At 47.1% G+C, this 15,513-nt stretch overlaps 1 protein-coding gene across 2 annotated transcripts in view; it reads right to left on the reverse strand.

Annotated features, from left to right (window-relative positions):
- The window catches only part of KIF26B (kinesin family member 26B), a 528,852-nt gene continuing 513,339 nt past the window's right edge, over positions 1–15,513 (reverse strand). For both annotated transcript variants that reach the window (XM_027564671.1, XM_027564672.1), the window contains 3 exons: positions 11,274–11,476; positions 10,664–10,814; positions 1–7,060 (listed from right to left, as the gene is read on the reverse strand). In XM_027564671.1, coding sequence (XP_027420472.1) covers positions 6,912–7,060; positions 10,664–10,814; positions 11,274–11,476 — 503 coding nt within the window. In that variant the 3' untranslated portion in view covers positions 1–6,911. The remainder of the gene's footprint in view (positions 7,061–10,663; positions 10,815–11,273; positions 11,477–15,513) is intronic.

Consider the following 15,513-nt stretch of genomic DNA (forward strand, 5'->3'; position numbering starts at 1 on the left):
TAGGAGAAAAGTGAACATTTAATGCCACCATAGGTTGATTCTTTTTAAACACCAGATTCTTTTCCGACAACATTTTACACCTCATATGCCACAAAAAGTCAGAGATCGTAGCCAGCAAACAATGTCTTCACACTGGAAATGGCACACAGCTTAATGAAATCATGTCACCAGTTTTTGAGAACTATAACTTTCATTTCCAGACTGTTCTCCAGGTAGCCTGCTCACATTTTATCAAGATCAAGCCAACAGTTAACTCTTTTATCGCTATGTGAAGGCCCATACACAAAACCAGCCTGTTTGCAAATAGGCTGCTGGGACCTACCCAAGTACAGAATAGTTGAATTTCTGACTTTTAACAAATTTTATTAAAAGTTTTTAACAGCAAACACTTGTAAGCTAAGAACTTCATTTTGAAAATGGCACCAACTTTTATCCAAATAGTGAATTTAACACAATGACATCAAATACCACCATTGAATTTTAAAAAAAGATTTTATGAATTTGTTTATGAATTTGCTGCTTCTGACACAATAAATGCACTTGGGCAGGTCTTGTCTGCAATTTTCAAATTGGCCCATTTCTACAGATTAGCATATTTATATACACATACATACATGACTAGAGCTGAAGGAACCACAAAGATCATTTAGCACACTGTCTTCATTTTACAGATTAGAAAACTGTGTTCCAGAAAAGTTGGGTAATATATCCAAGGCCATAGGACTATGGTCAAAGCTGGAGTTCGAACTCAGGTTTTCTGTCTTATGTTCTTCCACCATGTCACATACCTTCTGTACACATGCATCCGTATACGCCCCCGTGCACACACACACGTCAGTCCCTCGGTGTGGTGGGTGTCCACATATCACACACCTGGTACAACAGCACCTTGTGGGCAGAGTCCAAGACGCTGGACTCAGATCCCGGTTCTGCTATAAAACTACTCTGTGAACTTGGGCCAGTCGTTGGCTATTGACTTCAGTTTCTTCATCTAAAATGATTATCCCCAGCTCCAATACAGAGCTTTCATCTCTTCAAAGCACTTCCCATACCTTTCTCTTTACACTCTCCCAGAAGGGCAGCTAGTATAACCCCCGATCTTGCATCGGCGAGCCATAGGCCCAGCCAAGTGAAGCGATTTGCCCAAGGTTGCATAGCGAGTGAGGAAACCAGACCTGGAGCCCGGCTTCCTTACCCCAAGCTCAAGGCTTTTTCTCCTAGGTTTAGCTGCCTCTCAAATGAGACTACTGACCCCCCAGCCCCTCCCAGCCTCTCAGGGATCCAGGGAGGGGACAAGATGCCTTAAGTATTATGGGTTTTAAGACTCACACTAAAGTGCTTTGGTTTCTCCAGAAAAGAACATGTACTATATCTCTCTCTCTCTCTCTCTCTCTCCAAGGTAAGGAATTTCAGGTTCCTTTTCCAAACCCCCTTCAGGAACACCGGGGGTGCTGGGGTTTCTCAGGGAAATGTGGGAACCTAATATTGTCTGCACTTCTCAGAAATTTAGTGTGGGATCAGCAGGAAGAGGCTGGATCCTCTCTAAGGCCTGTGGAGGCTGCTTTCCAAGTCCATTATCATCAAGTTCAAAAGGAAAGGATCTTTTCCCTTTCAGCTACTTACTTATTATAGAAACAAACTACATTTTGAACTAAGTCCTGTACTTTGAGGATGGACCCTCATCCCTGTTCTCCTGATTGACTTCTCTTTCCCTTCTGGTACTTGTGTCTCTGTTAATGGAGCTTTCTAGAGTGAGGTAAACAAACAGCCATAGGCAGATCCACCAAACTTACACTTTGATGCACAGCACTTGGATAGCATTTCCAACCATGATGTATAAATAATATAAAACATGAGCAATGCTACAAAACAATGGCCTGAGTTTACAAATAAATTATAACTTCTTCATAAAGTGAATATGACAATGTGGGGTGTTGGTGAGCAGTATGGGGAACAAAACCTTTCGTTTTGAAGGTAATTTCTCTATATAAAATAGATGTGCCTGGGCCCGCACTTCAGGACTCACTCCAATACACATACAGACACTGGGAAAAGCATTTAGAGAATATTAATTATATGCACTGAAGCCTTGATACCACCTCAAGCACCACTATGTCTCTGATATTATGACATCATCTCTGGTTCTGAGGGGGGCCACCCAAAAGCAGAATGTGTTTGTTTAGGGATGGGATAAGTAGCTTCTAAAATTTTGCAAAAAAGTTTTGTGTTTGTTTGTTTGTTTGTTTTTTGAGAAGATGAGCCTCTCCTGGATTGGAATTATGCTTTTATCTGGATATGACAAACACTTTGGAACAGGTATGTATTTTTTCAGGAAGACTGTTAAGTGACACAAGTTGCGAGATTTTACCCAGAAATGTTGACAGATCTTTGCTGGAGGAAGAGAAAGAGAGGTTAGAATCCAAAGGAACGCTATATTCTATCACCTGTCCTACCACTAGCCCCCCACCCCCCAAAAAAAACTTAGACCATTTGCTAGCAGTTGTCAGTGAGACTGAGTGTCGGTTTTGCTTCACTGGGTGCAGAGGAAAGTGGGCTGCACAGGCCCCCCTTAGGCAGTCCTGCTTCAGTGTGGCAGTGCTGAAGAGCATCCTCTATGAGGGAAGATGGGCATACTGCCTGGGTGGGGGCAGCAGGCAGGCCCCAGGACCAGTGCCCATGGATGGTTTATCCAGCATCAACTCGTCAAGAATGGGGCTTTCAACATGTTTCTCACAGGCATGGTTTCAGGGTTTAAAATACATTGCCTTTAAAAGTGAGGAAACCTTTTAATATGTGCTCTAAAAGTGGGGCTAATATTCCAGCAGGAAAAGCACAATGAGTAAATTCACGAATTCTTCTGGTTTCCATTTTGAAATTAACTCATCTTTAGTAATGTCTGTTACGGCCCAAACCCTTTATGGAATAGGGAATTTAGAAACATTCATCACATCGTTATTCGTGGTGGGAGCCTTGGTTACACATCAGCAGTGGCCAATGACACAGACAACTGTGTGGAGAGAGAGCTTAACAAAAGCCCAGGCTCTTGCAAGCTCTACCTCCATCCCAAGAAACCCAGGTCAGACAGCTGCTTTTGAATAGGAACACCTGTGATGAAGGCTGATGGAGTAACCAAAATTCATGATCAGCACCTGAAGCCCATAAACGATCTCTTGCTCAAAATGAACAGAAATCCGAGCACCAGTATAAGGTACATATGTATGTGCCAGACTATTTGAACCACAGTCCTGGATGGTTTCTGTGGCTACAATGAAGCCACTGCCACCTTCCAGGAACACAGACTTCAAGTTTAAGACTAATTTATGACAAATGGCCAGATTCCTGCCTGCTGAATTCCCCACTCTGGGCTACATAGCGTTTTATCGCAGCTTTCTTCTCTTTCCAGTTTGGGATCTCTTGTATGAACCCCACCTGAGTCAACACAGGACCGACCTCTGCTTCTGCATCTCAAGCTCCCCACCTTCAGAACAGCAACTGCAGAGAAAACAACAGGCGGGGTGTTTTCAATTTCAAGTCTGGAAGAGATGAAAGTTAGTGACAGCTTCCCCATGATGTAGAGGGGAATTCAAGGATGAGAAGATCAAAGGTTCCAGCTCTCAGGTGGGGCTTGAAAGCCCAGGATAAAGCAAACTCTCACTCTGTGGCAACATGAAACACCATCGTGAGATGCACTATGGATTTACTCCTGGGGAACAACCTCACTATTCCCCTTTTGGGCTCTGAGTTTTGTGATAATGCTTCCACCTCACACTGAGCTGAACTTTGGAGAGGGAAGATGATTTCAGACAAAGAGTCAAGGCTTCTAAATGTTAATTTCAAGTAAATATTTTTCTGGGCCTTTCATTTGCGGATAATAGAATGGAATAATGGGCTCTTTGACATTCTCTTTGCCTTCCTAGGTTATCTGTCATCAAAACCACAAGGGGACCTGGACCACTTCACATTTGGTTGTTGAATGAAGCTGTTCTTCGGTTACTAGAACTGCTGCACGACAGCTGATCAGCTGTACAATCAACTGATAGAACCAGGAACAATCACACGATAGCATAAAATTCATGATTTCTTCACAGAGTTCATCAATACTTGGTATGTTGTTTGTAGCTCACTTAGGCCAGAAAAGAAAAAAAAAAAAAGGAAAAAGTCAGAATGAAGAACCTCCACGCCAAGTTGTTCTCCTACACCATGGCAGCCTGCGAGAAGTTCAATGGTGTGGCATTTTAAGAGGCCAATCTGACTTGGCAAGAGAGCTCTTGGTTTTATTCAACCCTTTGCTATCTCACAAAGTTGTTACATATAAAGCAGGTTTAGGCAGGATGCAAACTGAAGGCCATTACCCCTAGGAAAGATTTCACTGATCAAGATTTGAAATTCCTGTAGATGTTTCTACTTAGTCTCATTCCAGGAAAGGCACGAGGGCCCCCTTGCTGGCCTGTTAAGGAACTCAGCTCAGTGAAGTAACCTGTGGGGAAGATACGGCCAGGGCAAAAGCTAAGGACACTGATTACTAATCAAGTGTGTATGTTTCCAACAAAGAGAAAGATACCTTTGACATTTCTTCAATCAAAGGCTTTCCATGAAATGGTATATTTCAAGCCAGCAACCAAAGGGATGCCAAGTGGAAAACCCAAACAAATTCAACAGATTGACATCTCTCCAGCCATTTCCATTAGGCTGCTTTTTAACAAGTTCATTTACACAAGAGCAGAGACCAGAGCACACCCAGCCCCAGAACCATGGAGCTGCCCTGCAGAATGGGGTTACGGTGGGGGAGGCCTGCCTCTCCCAAGGTGAGTTGTTAAACCAGAGGGGGAAACCACCCGTTCTGGATTAACATTTCATCATATTTTAGCCCGTGTTAGCTATCAGATGGAGCACAGCTTCTGTGTGCACGATGCCATAGGAGCAAGTTTGAATCGAACATAAAGCCAGACAGAAGCTGGCTCCTAGCCTAAGGGGTTGTCTGTGCCCTGTTCTGACCAGTAAAGGGCTGCACTATGAAGCTCACAAGACTTCGGTTCCCACTTACTGGGTTCAACTGAGCTTTGCCAGTTGTTTAGCCAGATCTGCTGGGCTGCATGTGTACAAAGGAGCATTGACAAATTCAATTGTTCTTTTTCCTTGGGGAGCAGTTGGGGCTGAGGAGTCAGTTAGCCAGGACTGCCTCGCCTGGAAATAAATTCATGAAGTTATGCTGCATTTGAGGTCAAAAAGAACAATACTCTGGAAAATCCTGGGCACCTCTATCAATGGCCTGGCTAGAGAGGCCTGGGAGAAGGTCCTGACTGGAAGGTAGGTAAACACTTTGCTGTTGCACAGCTGTTATTAGATAATCCCTGGACCACTCTATGCTTTGGGTTTCTATCACTAAAATGGGTATACTAATCCCTAAGGGAATTGTGGCAGAGATGGACATCTCAATTTGAGAATGAAGTCCAAAGTTCCTGGAGTCAAGCCTGTACACTCACATGCATGAAACCCTGGGCCCCACAGGTGTGTGATGTATGACCGGAAACCTTTCTCTGCCTTCAGGTGTCAAGGTTGAGCAGACAGGCCTGGTCCTTTCTTGGTATGGAGGCTTTTGTTCAAAAGGACTGGAACTTCTTGCATTAAACAGCACTCCAGACAGCAGAAAAGTTGTGTAACCCCGCCCCCACCCCCATCCTTCCTTGTTCTGGACCAAAACTACTTCCGTCTCTGAGCATCTACAAGTCCAAGAAGGTCTCCAGACTGGGGAAAATCCTCTGCTCTAATAAATTTGCAAAACTGGGGAACAAAAAATATGGCTCCGTTGAACTGGTTCAAGTGTTCTTTAGATCCAGAATCTTTGGAATAAAAATGAATATGAAAAATGTTTTTGAAGACCCCAGCGTCGTGGGTAAAAAGGAACCAGTCTTACGTGCCTCAGGACATGTAAAGAGTCGGATATGACTGAGTAACTGAGCTGAACTGACGTGCCTCAGGACTTGGAGGGGCAACTATTCAGCACAAACATCCCACTCAAAGGGTAAGGAGGGCCAGGGTCATAGAGGCGCCTTTCCCCCTGAAGACACACCCGTTTCTCTCAAGCTCACGTGCGCGTGCTCCATAATCGACCTCCAAGTCTGCCCTCTGACCCTGCCACTGGTGGGAGGTGGCAATGAGCATCACCTGTGGTTCCAACCGTCCCTGGAAACACACTGGCTTGGGCCCAGAAGTCTCTAGCTTCTGTTCGAGTGGCCTTCCCAGCAGAACCATAGCAGACAGTTAACATTTATTCATATGCAATACTGATTAGGAAAGAGCTCTACAAACACAACTTACTTAGAAATAGCAAGTCAGAAATAGGCTAAAACACCAAGAGAAAACGAGCTGTAAATACATTGCAAAAATGTGTTTGATTTTTTTGTTGTTGTTCATGTTGTTGTTTTCATCTTGACTAGCACCATCTGTACACAAGAAAGTATGAACATAAACGTTTGGATAATAACAAAGATTTGCAAGGCACTTAATCAGTCATTCGGGGAAACCTGTTGTTTTGTTTTAGCTTTCCACAACAATCCCACGTTCACTCTCGCCCTTTCTCACAAACCAGGAGAAGAGGGAGGTCTCTTTTGCCAGCAGTTCTTATGTACAAACAAGTTCTTGAAAGTTCCTCAAAGTGCTTTTTCAGTCTCACGGGGGCTTCCACGTCCCTTGGGCTTCCCATCATTCGCTCCTCTCCTGCGGGTCTGGTTCTGCACCGTTCCTACAGAAAACAAAAGAAAAACTCGCCTTCCGCTCCACGCTCACTCCAGACTTGCCATCAACCTTCGTCCTCCTTCCGTGATCTCTGAGCGGCGCCGGCACTAAGAGCCGGCGCAGCGCGGCTGCCTGCGGCTCGGGAGCGAGGGCCGGGCCGGGCCGGGCGGATCCCGTCAGCGGCGCCGGGAGGTGATGTCGAAGCAGGTGATCATCATGAGGTGCGCCTTACAGAAGTTGACACGGCTCTCCAGGCGCTCCGTCACGCACTCCAGCGCTTCCAGGTACTCCAGGGAATCCAGCTCCAGAACCTGCTCCAAGTCAACTGCAAAGAAGGAGAAGCCCGATGGAGACGCGCCGCCTACGGGGAAGGGTGACCCGACGGGTCGGCCCGGCCCGAGGCTGCTGCGCCTGTGCCTGGAGGTCTTAGCACCACAGTGCTCTCGACCTTCTGCAGCTCTCAAGTCAGGAGCAGAACCCTTTGTTACTTGCAACTGTACTGGGGCCCTCCATTCTAATGATAACACTAAATCCCCGACATTTAATTGAGGCTCTGTGTGTGCTAAGTTGCTTTAGTCATATCCGACTCTTTGCTACCCCATGGACTATAGCCCACCAGGCTTCTCTGTCCATGGAATTTTCCAGGCAAGAATACTGAAGTGGGTTGCCAGTTCCTTCTCCAGGGGATCTTCCCCATCCAGCAATCTGAACTCTGCGGTTCCTCAGTGGTAAAGAGCCCACCTGCAATGCAGGAGACATTAGAGATGAGGGTTCAATCCCTGGGTGGGGAAGATCTCCTGGAGGAGGGCATGGCAACCCACTCCAGCATTCTTGCCTGGAGAATCCCCATGGACAGAGGCCCCTAACAGGCTACTGTCCATAGGGGCACAAAGAGTTGAACAACTTAGCATGCACGCACAGGTTAATAACTAGATTCTTAGACTCACAGACACAGAGAACAGACTTGTATTTGCTAAGGGGCAGGGCAGTGAGGGAGGAAACTGGGAGTTTGGGATTAGCAGATCCAAAGTATTATATATAGGATGAATAAACAGCAAGATCGTACTGTATAGCACAGGGAATTTTATTCAATATCTTGTGATAAGCCATATGGAAAAATGTATATATATGTTATATAAATGTATATATAAATATATATGTGCATGCAACTGAATTATCTTGCTATACTGCAGAAATTAGCACCACTTTGTAAATCAACTATACTTTGATGAAAAATAATTACAATTCTTTGCTCAGAAGACAAGCAAGATTTAGGACCCAGATTCTGTCCCTAAAGTTCAGACCTGCACAGAGTTAAAAGTCTGTTTCCTTCAGTTCCTCAAGGGCAATCATCTGTGGCCACCTCTCCTGCGCCACTGGCCACTAGTTGGTCCAGTCGTGACTGGGTAGGATGGTGGGCTGCTGCAGAGTGTCCAGCGTGGGGAGGACAGGTGTGGACAGCAGCCAGGGCAGTGGGGATTCCAGCCCTGGAATCCAAGGCAGGAGGCCTGCACTTGACTCCCAAGAAGGCCACACCTAACCTGTGCTGGCACACGGTCCTTAAAAGGAACACTGAAGAATCATCCCTAGTCTGCCTACTTTCCTAACTAGAGTTGCTATGGAAAGTAAAACCAAAAAGAAACAACGAATGTGAATGTGGTTTAGAACTGCTACGAGCTATCTGAAAATCTGGGGTGGAAATCAGGGCTGACTTCTTTTGTAGGGGAGTTAACAGAGCTCAGAGAAGGGATGTGTCCTGTTCAGGGTTACATAGTTAATAAGGACAGGGGCTTGGAATAGGGTGGAGGCTCCTGAATACCAGTCTAAAACAAACAAACAAAAAACCCTCCCCATACCATATCCACATCAGGCTATGTTATTGGATCACCTTGAAAGTGGCATCAGAATTAGGAAATTTGAAAAAAAAAAAAAAAAAGGATCCCAGCACATATATTTCTATGCCAACACCCTGCCTGTTATCCAGGGACTAGTCAGCATACAGCCTCATTGATTTTTTTTTGTCATTCTTGATTTTAATTCATCTTGAAGGGCCAATCTCTGTGCTTCTCCTTTCATGTGGCCTTCTGTTCATTACCTTCCTTAGCATAAAAAAAAAAAAAAATCACTGATTTCTGACAAAGGCAAGAAGGAAGCAATTGTTTCCTGGAAGCATCTACATTTGTACCGATGTTTAAGCAGCTCACTTCCTGGGAAAAGTGTGACTTTGTAAGATGAAGACAATTGTCAAGGCCGCCTCAGGCATAAACAGCTCTCAAAAATGTTGTTAAAAGGATAAAAAAGGAAGAAGAGGAGCTGCTGAATGGGTGCCCCTGGGATTCTGAAGTGCCAGAGGATTCATGGAAGAAGGAAAAGGGTGTGTACAGGTGGGAGAGACCAGCATTAGGCTCCATGTTTATGCCATGGCCAGACTTCAGCTAATGCCCTTGTTCGTGTCTTGTCTGCCCCATCACAGCTTAGAGGGAAATACCCTGGAGAGCAGGAATTTGTGTCTCTGTCAGGATTTCTAACAAGGGGCCCCCGTTGGTGCATCAGGCAACCAGGCACTGAGGAAATAAAATTCCTCAGCCCTTTGAGAACGGCTATTTTCATTAACTCTGATAATACAACACTAATTACTACTAAATACTGAGCTTTCATCACTGGCAGGCAGTGTAAAGAGCACTCGACCAACAGTAGCTCATTCACTCTCCCAAAGCTCTATGAGATGGGCAAACTTTCCCGTCTGATGGTTAGGGAAATCAAGGCCCAGAGAGGTGAAGCGTCTTACCCGAGGTCTCACAGCCACACCCAGAGCGGCTCTGCATGACTGCAGCTGACACCACACACGGTATAACTCAACATGGTAAGATGCACCGTGATAACTGGCCCCAGTGTCCTGTCCTCCTACTGGTCTGTTTGATCCTCACATGAACCAATGAGGTACTCAAGGGTGATGTTATTACTGCATCTTTGTGGAAAGGAAGCCACCTGAAGACATGCTGTGAAAAGGGCAGGGCACAGCTCGGAGGCTGGAAAATTCCGTCCTTTCCTCTTTGCTCAGGATCATTTCACCCAGTATTTTTCTTAAACCTCAGCTCCAGACTCTGCCTGTCATGCTCCCTGCACTGACCTGGGAATGCCGGGAAGAGGTGCTGTGACCTTCAGGGGTCAGTTGTGAAGAGAGGGAGGCACAAGGAAAAGCTGGTGAGTGCAGGACAGGAAAGGAGGGAAAGGAATTCTAGTGGAAGTAACGCATTTTATTCCAGAGGCTAAGTTGTCCAGCATTGGGCCCCATATCATTGAAACAGTTGGGACCAGATCTGAGCTTTATTTTGTGGTAAATGGAATGGTTAGGAACAAATAAATAAGAGACAATTGAATCCATCTTTCAAAGAGAGCAAAATTGTTCTGAATTGTTACTAGATGGTCGCTGTCATCCTGGGCTTTCTATTAAATGGAAATAACACTGCGAATGTTATTCTTTTCACTCAAAAATGTGGTTTTTTTTTTTTTTTTTTTTTTGCTTTCTGGGTTCTTTGTGAGGCTTTTCTAGGATTGCACATTCTACCCTATTAAGAGCTCTATAAATTCTTGTCTATTTCAGGCTAGATATGCAATGTGATTTTGTGGCCTGGGAGCAGATTTGTAATATAGCCTTCATGTCTGGGTGATTGTCCACCACATGCAGGGGGAGAAAAAAATATCTCATTTTCAGATGCTCTGGACTGAGACACACAAGAAATAATCCGGCAAGAGCCATGGTCACCACCCGCTGCCCCCTCCTCCCCATCTGCTCCCAGGAGAGTAGGATCGAGCTCAGGGAAGCTGCCTCCAGCCGATGGGCAGAGGTGGGGTTCAGACAGCGTCTGTGTCGCTCGGCCTGGTCTGTTTAGTGGGTGAACCTGGGAGTCGCAGTGATGGGCCTTACATTCACTGAGCCACTTGTTAGGGTCCAGCATCAGATACTGTTTGGTTGTCTCCAGCTCCTTCATCAGCCATTCGTACTTGGCTCTGACCTCCGCAATTCTCTGCTGGCGATGCTCCAGAATTTTCAGTTTTGCGTTAAAACACATGACCTCCTAGGATGCAGATGAGAAAGAGACGGGAGGTGAAGAGGGGAGGAAACGGGGACCTTCAGCTCCAATCCAGCCCACGCAACCTCTTCTGGAAAGGAATACTTCTGCTTATACATCTGTGCAAGCAGGGCGCAGGGGGCTCAGCTCTGATGCCCACGCACAGGACAGGACTATCACAGGCTTATCCCAAATTTAGAAGGCGGTTGGTGTCCCAAGCTGGAGCCAGAAAAGCCCGGGGAGCCCACCAGCTCTCCCAGTCTTTGAACCTTCCACGTCTCCAGGTGGAGAAATAGGCGGCTCTCCCAAGAAGCTGGGTGCACAGGCCTGGGTGCCGGCCGGAGCCCTCGCCTCCCACCCGCGCGGAAGCCACTGGGGGTCTCCCGGGCCTGCGCCCCTTCTCAAGCACTGCCCCCGGGGGGCCGACAAGGGGACCTGCGGGGGCGAGGGGTGGAGGAGGCTCACCTTGCTGCTGCCCCCTCGTCGCCGCTGCAGCCGCTCCACGTCGTCGATTTCATAGACTTTAATCTCAAAAGGTTCCCCGAGGCCCCTCTGGGTGCTGCGCAAGGGGCCATCCACCCAGCGAATGCCCGCGCTATTGGTAGGTTTTCTCACGGGGGAGGGGGTGTCAAGGGACAGCGCCGGGATGAGCCTCCGTCTCTGGGAACCTAGGTAGGGAATTAAGTCCACAGTCAATAGTTTTGAATTTCTTTTGAACATATTTTTAAATGCAAGGGGTGGGGGCATGACAGCGCCCTGCCCCCCCATCCCTACCCAGACCTGCGGCAGAGCTGTGTTTGAAAGGCTCCAACCTCCCACCACCTCAGCATCCACTCCCTTTCACTGGCACTTGCCTTCATTTCCACAAGTTCAACTCCCACCCCCTACCAGTGGTCTCCCCCTTAAAACACACAGGCTGGAGGACACTAGAACTGAGAGCCACTCTGGCTATACCCTCAGCATGGACCCGTGTTAGCATGAAATTAGAGATGTTCAGTGTTAGGGGAAAATAGATGCTAGGATTTGATACCGTAGTAGGAGGAGTTTATTTGCTTCTAACAATAACACTGGAATCAGCACTGCTTATGCCAGGCCCTGCTGGACATGCTCTACGTACTGTGATGGAGACTGCTAGCTGTCCCCCAATACCTACCGTCTTCTTCAACCTCAGCAAGAGATCCAAGTGGGTGCTGGATGCACAGGGTACCAGGTGTACCCTATGTAGTACATGTGACTTAAGCTCCACCAGTGCAGTAGAAGTGCCCTTTGCAACAGCTGTAATAGGAAGTGTCCTGAAAAGGTGAGGTCTGCCCTCCTTGTCCTCTCTCCTTTGTCTCGGATGGAATACGGGCTGCTGCCCGGTCCATGATGTGAAGATTGTAAATAACAGATAAACGAGACAAGCAGCCAGGATTCCTGGTACCCAGGAGACCTTCACATGATCACCTATGCAGTTTTTTTTCTTTTTAAAAAAGATTTACTTTTTCTAAAGAAGGTTTAGGTTGGCTGCTAAATTAAGAGGAAGGTACAGCGAGTTCCCATATACCATCGGGCCCCACAGACCCACAGCCTCCCCCACCATCAACATCCCCATCACAGAGGTACATGTGTTACCACCGATGAACCTGCGCTGACACGTCATTACGCATATGGACACCCAGAGTCCATAGTTCACATCAGGGTTCACTCCTGGTGTTTACGGCCTATGGTTTGGATAAATGTGTAACAATATGTATCTGCCATGATAGTATCACATAGAGTATTTTCATTGCCCTGAAAACCCCCTACACAGACTTTTACATGAGAAATTAATCTTATATTGTTATTGGGTTTTCTGTCACAGACAAGCCTAGTATGTAATTCTCACAGAAGCAGAAAGGTACAAAAGACTTCCATAATTTGCCCAAAGTCTTAGTATTACCTTGTTTAAAAAAAAATCCATTGCCCACATTCTCCACCAAAATAAGAAATATCAGATCATAAATGATCTTCCCAAAGGATGGGTTATGATTAAACACTACAGAACATGGCACATAGTAGGCTGCGGCGACTGAGGATGGACAGGCGGGTGGTACTGCAGACCAGGATGAAGACAGGCGGGGGTGGTGATCTCTCAGGAGGCTGTCACTGCCTGTATCCTGCTTCACGGTCAGGATCTTACCTGCATCGTGTTTGTTAAACATCTTATATTTTACCCCTAGTCTGAGTGGAGGGAATCTGTTTGCGAACTGGGAAACCAACGGTAGCCTCCCTGGGAAATGAGTCTGATTGCTGGGTCTGCAGTGAGATGCCTCTGTCGTCCTTGGGACTTCCTTGAAAAATTGACCCTGTAAGGATCTGGCTCCAAAGTTTGCCCACCTCTTGGATTCTTGATACTCTTTAGCTGCTGGTGTCTGTATTGCATTTGTGGTATTTGGTTGCAGTGCCCCTCGATATCTGGGACCCCAGAGATATCTGGGAAGAGGGGTGGGCCAACACAGTAAGGGTCGAGCAGAATATGTAGGGGTGAAGTGTACTGTTATGCCATTTAAGATGGCTGTTCTCTTGCTTTCTATGCATTCCCCTGCTTAACCAGGCCCGGCTGCATTCACATGCCTATCCAATCCTCTTAATTCTAGGGCTTAATCAATCCCTGGTAACCAATGAGACTACCTGACATCAATTGGGCCTGTAAATGGTAGCCTCCTTCTCCCTCAAGTAGCGAAAACTGCTGCCGTGTCCTGCCTGCTGCACAAGGTGGGGTGTCACTCCAGGACCCCTTGTGTGATATCCCCTGTCCCTAAACCATTGATGTCTCTGTTGCTGTCTCCCAGCTCTTTCTTCAGTCTGGCCCAACTACAAGGTTTGCAGGCCTGTGGGGTGCAGCCCAACACATACCATGCAGATTTGAGCCCTAAGAGGCAGGTCTCTAGAGGATTATAAGAAGCACTCACCAAAGGGCTGTCAGGACGGGGGGCCCCAATGCACCAAGCACCACTTTTTTTGGTGACTGGTGACATGAGTGAGTGAAACCATGGCCTGGCTTCTGAGGATGGGGTCTAATCTTTTCACCCACATCTGAAGTGGATCTAGCCTCCTGCTTTGGGTGACTACCAGGTTTGTCCCCCTGGCTCTGGCCCCTCTCCTGGTAGGAGGCTGCAGGCCTGGCCTCCTGGTAGGGAAGCCTGGTGCTGCCTCAAACAGCTGCATCTCCTGAGGCACACACACACCCACCTGGCACCTTCTTTCACCAGGACCAGACATTAGGAAGCTTGCTTTCTCCTGGAAGGAGGATGGTTGGGAAACATGACACCATCCCAACAGGTTTACCTTGAAGCTGAAGGGAGCCTGATCTAATTTAACTCAGAATAGATATGTGGTCCCTCCTGCATCTGAGGGAAGACAATGGCATCTGTGGGAAGCCTTGGCTAGCTGCAAATAGAGTCTGAACTGATTGTGCTTTGAGATAGAATGTGTGTCTGTGCCCAGTCATTTGTAGTGACCGACTCTTTGCAACCCCCATGAACTGTGTAGCCCACCGGCTCCTCTGTTCATGGAATTCTTCAGGCAAGAATATTGGATTGGGTTGCCAGTTCCTTCTCCAGCAGATCTTCCCAACCCAGGGATTGAACCCAGGTCTCCTGCATTATAGGCAGATTCTTTACCGCCTGAGCTACCAGAATGGACCTCATTAAAGTCAGATTTGAGTGAGAGTGAAGGAGGGCAAGAGAACGTACACACCATTATATGGCAGCCCTGAGAATACGAAGGATACAAAGCACTGAGACTCTTCTGGAGGCTCCGGGAGATGGGCTATATTGGTCAGTGGGCTGCTGTTGGGGGAAGTGCTGGTCCTTACAGCACCACCCCTGCGGTGTTTGGGGAACTCTGGAGGAGTCAGTGCCCTCTCTCCCCCACTCTCCCTCCATCTTCCTCCCCGATTCCAGTTGGTTCTGCTTGTTGCATGCTGGGCCAGTGTGGCCTGTGTGACGTGATGACCCTTCCAAAGAGAAAGACACTGTACTTTTGTCCAACTTCAAGAGATGCAGTGACTGCTAAGAAAAGCTTAAAATACCATAAGCTCAGAGAGAAAAAGAGCCAGAACTCTTTGAAACAGAACCGGGGGCCAAGGCACAGGACAACCTTCTCCCCAACCTAGGGAGCTAGGAGTGTGAAAAGCCACTATCTGCAGCTCCAGGTGGTGGCAGCGGTGCTGGCACAGCATTCAGGGCAGTGCGTGCCTGTTCAGAGTGCAGAGTCTTTCCTTCAGAAGACAACAAGGGACTCGAAACACAAAGTCAACTTTCCCTACAGAGCGTACTCTGTCTCTAGGCTCCCTTGGTTTCATGTCAAATCTCATTTTGGGGGGCCAGATCTTTATCTTGTGTATGTATGCGTGTGCAAACACACATGCATACACACACACACTAACTTATGAAACTAGGAAGTGTCAACCACTGAAGATGTCAACCACTGAAGTAAATATCTGTCTCCCTTACAATGGAAACGAACCATCCGGTAGTTTGGGTTTTTTATTTAATTGGTCTGATCATGCCAGCTGACTCTGAGCACGCAGTTCTGCCTTTGGAGCTCAGCTCCAGTGAGACTTGGCTGCTGCAGAACATGCGTGGAGGCCAAAGAACACCGAGCATCAGTGGGAAGATGTTCAGCTCTCAGAGACAAGGAGAGTCTGAGCATCCTTCAGGTGGAGACTTGGCCCTCGTTC

This window comes from Bos indicus x Bos taurus, chromosome 16 (assembly GCF_003369695.1).
Source record: "Bos indicus x Bos taurus breed Angus x Brahman F1 hybrid chromosome 16, Bos_hybrid_MaternalHap_v2.0, whole genome shotgun sequence".
Taxonomy (NCBI): domain Eukaryota; kingdom Metazoa; phylum Chordata; class Mammalia; order Artiodactyla; family Bovidae; genus Bos; species Bos indicus x Bos taurus.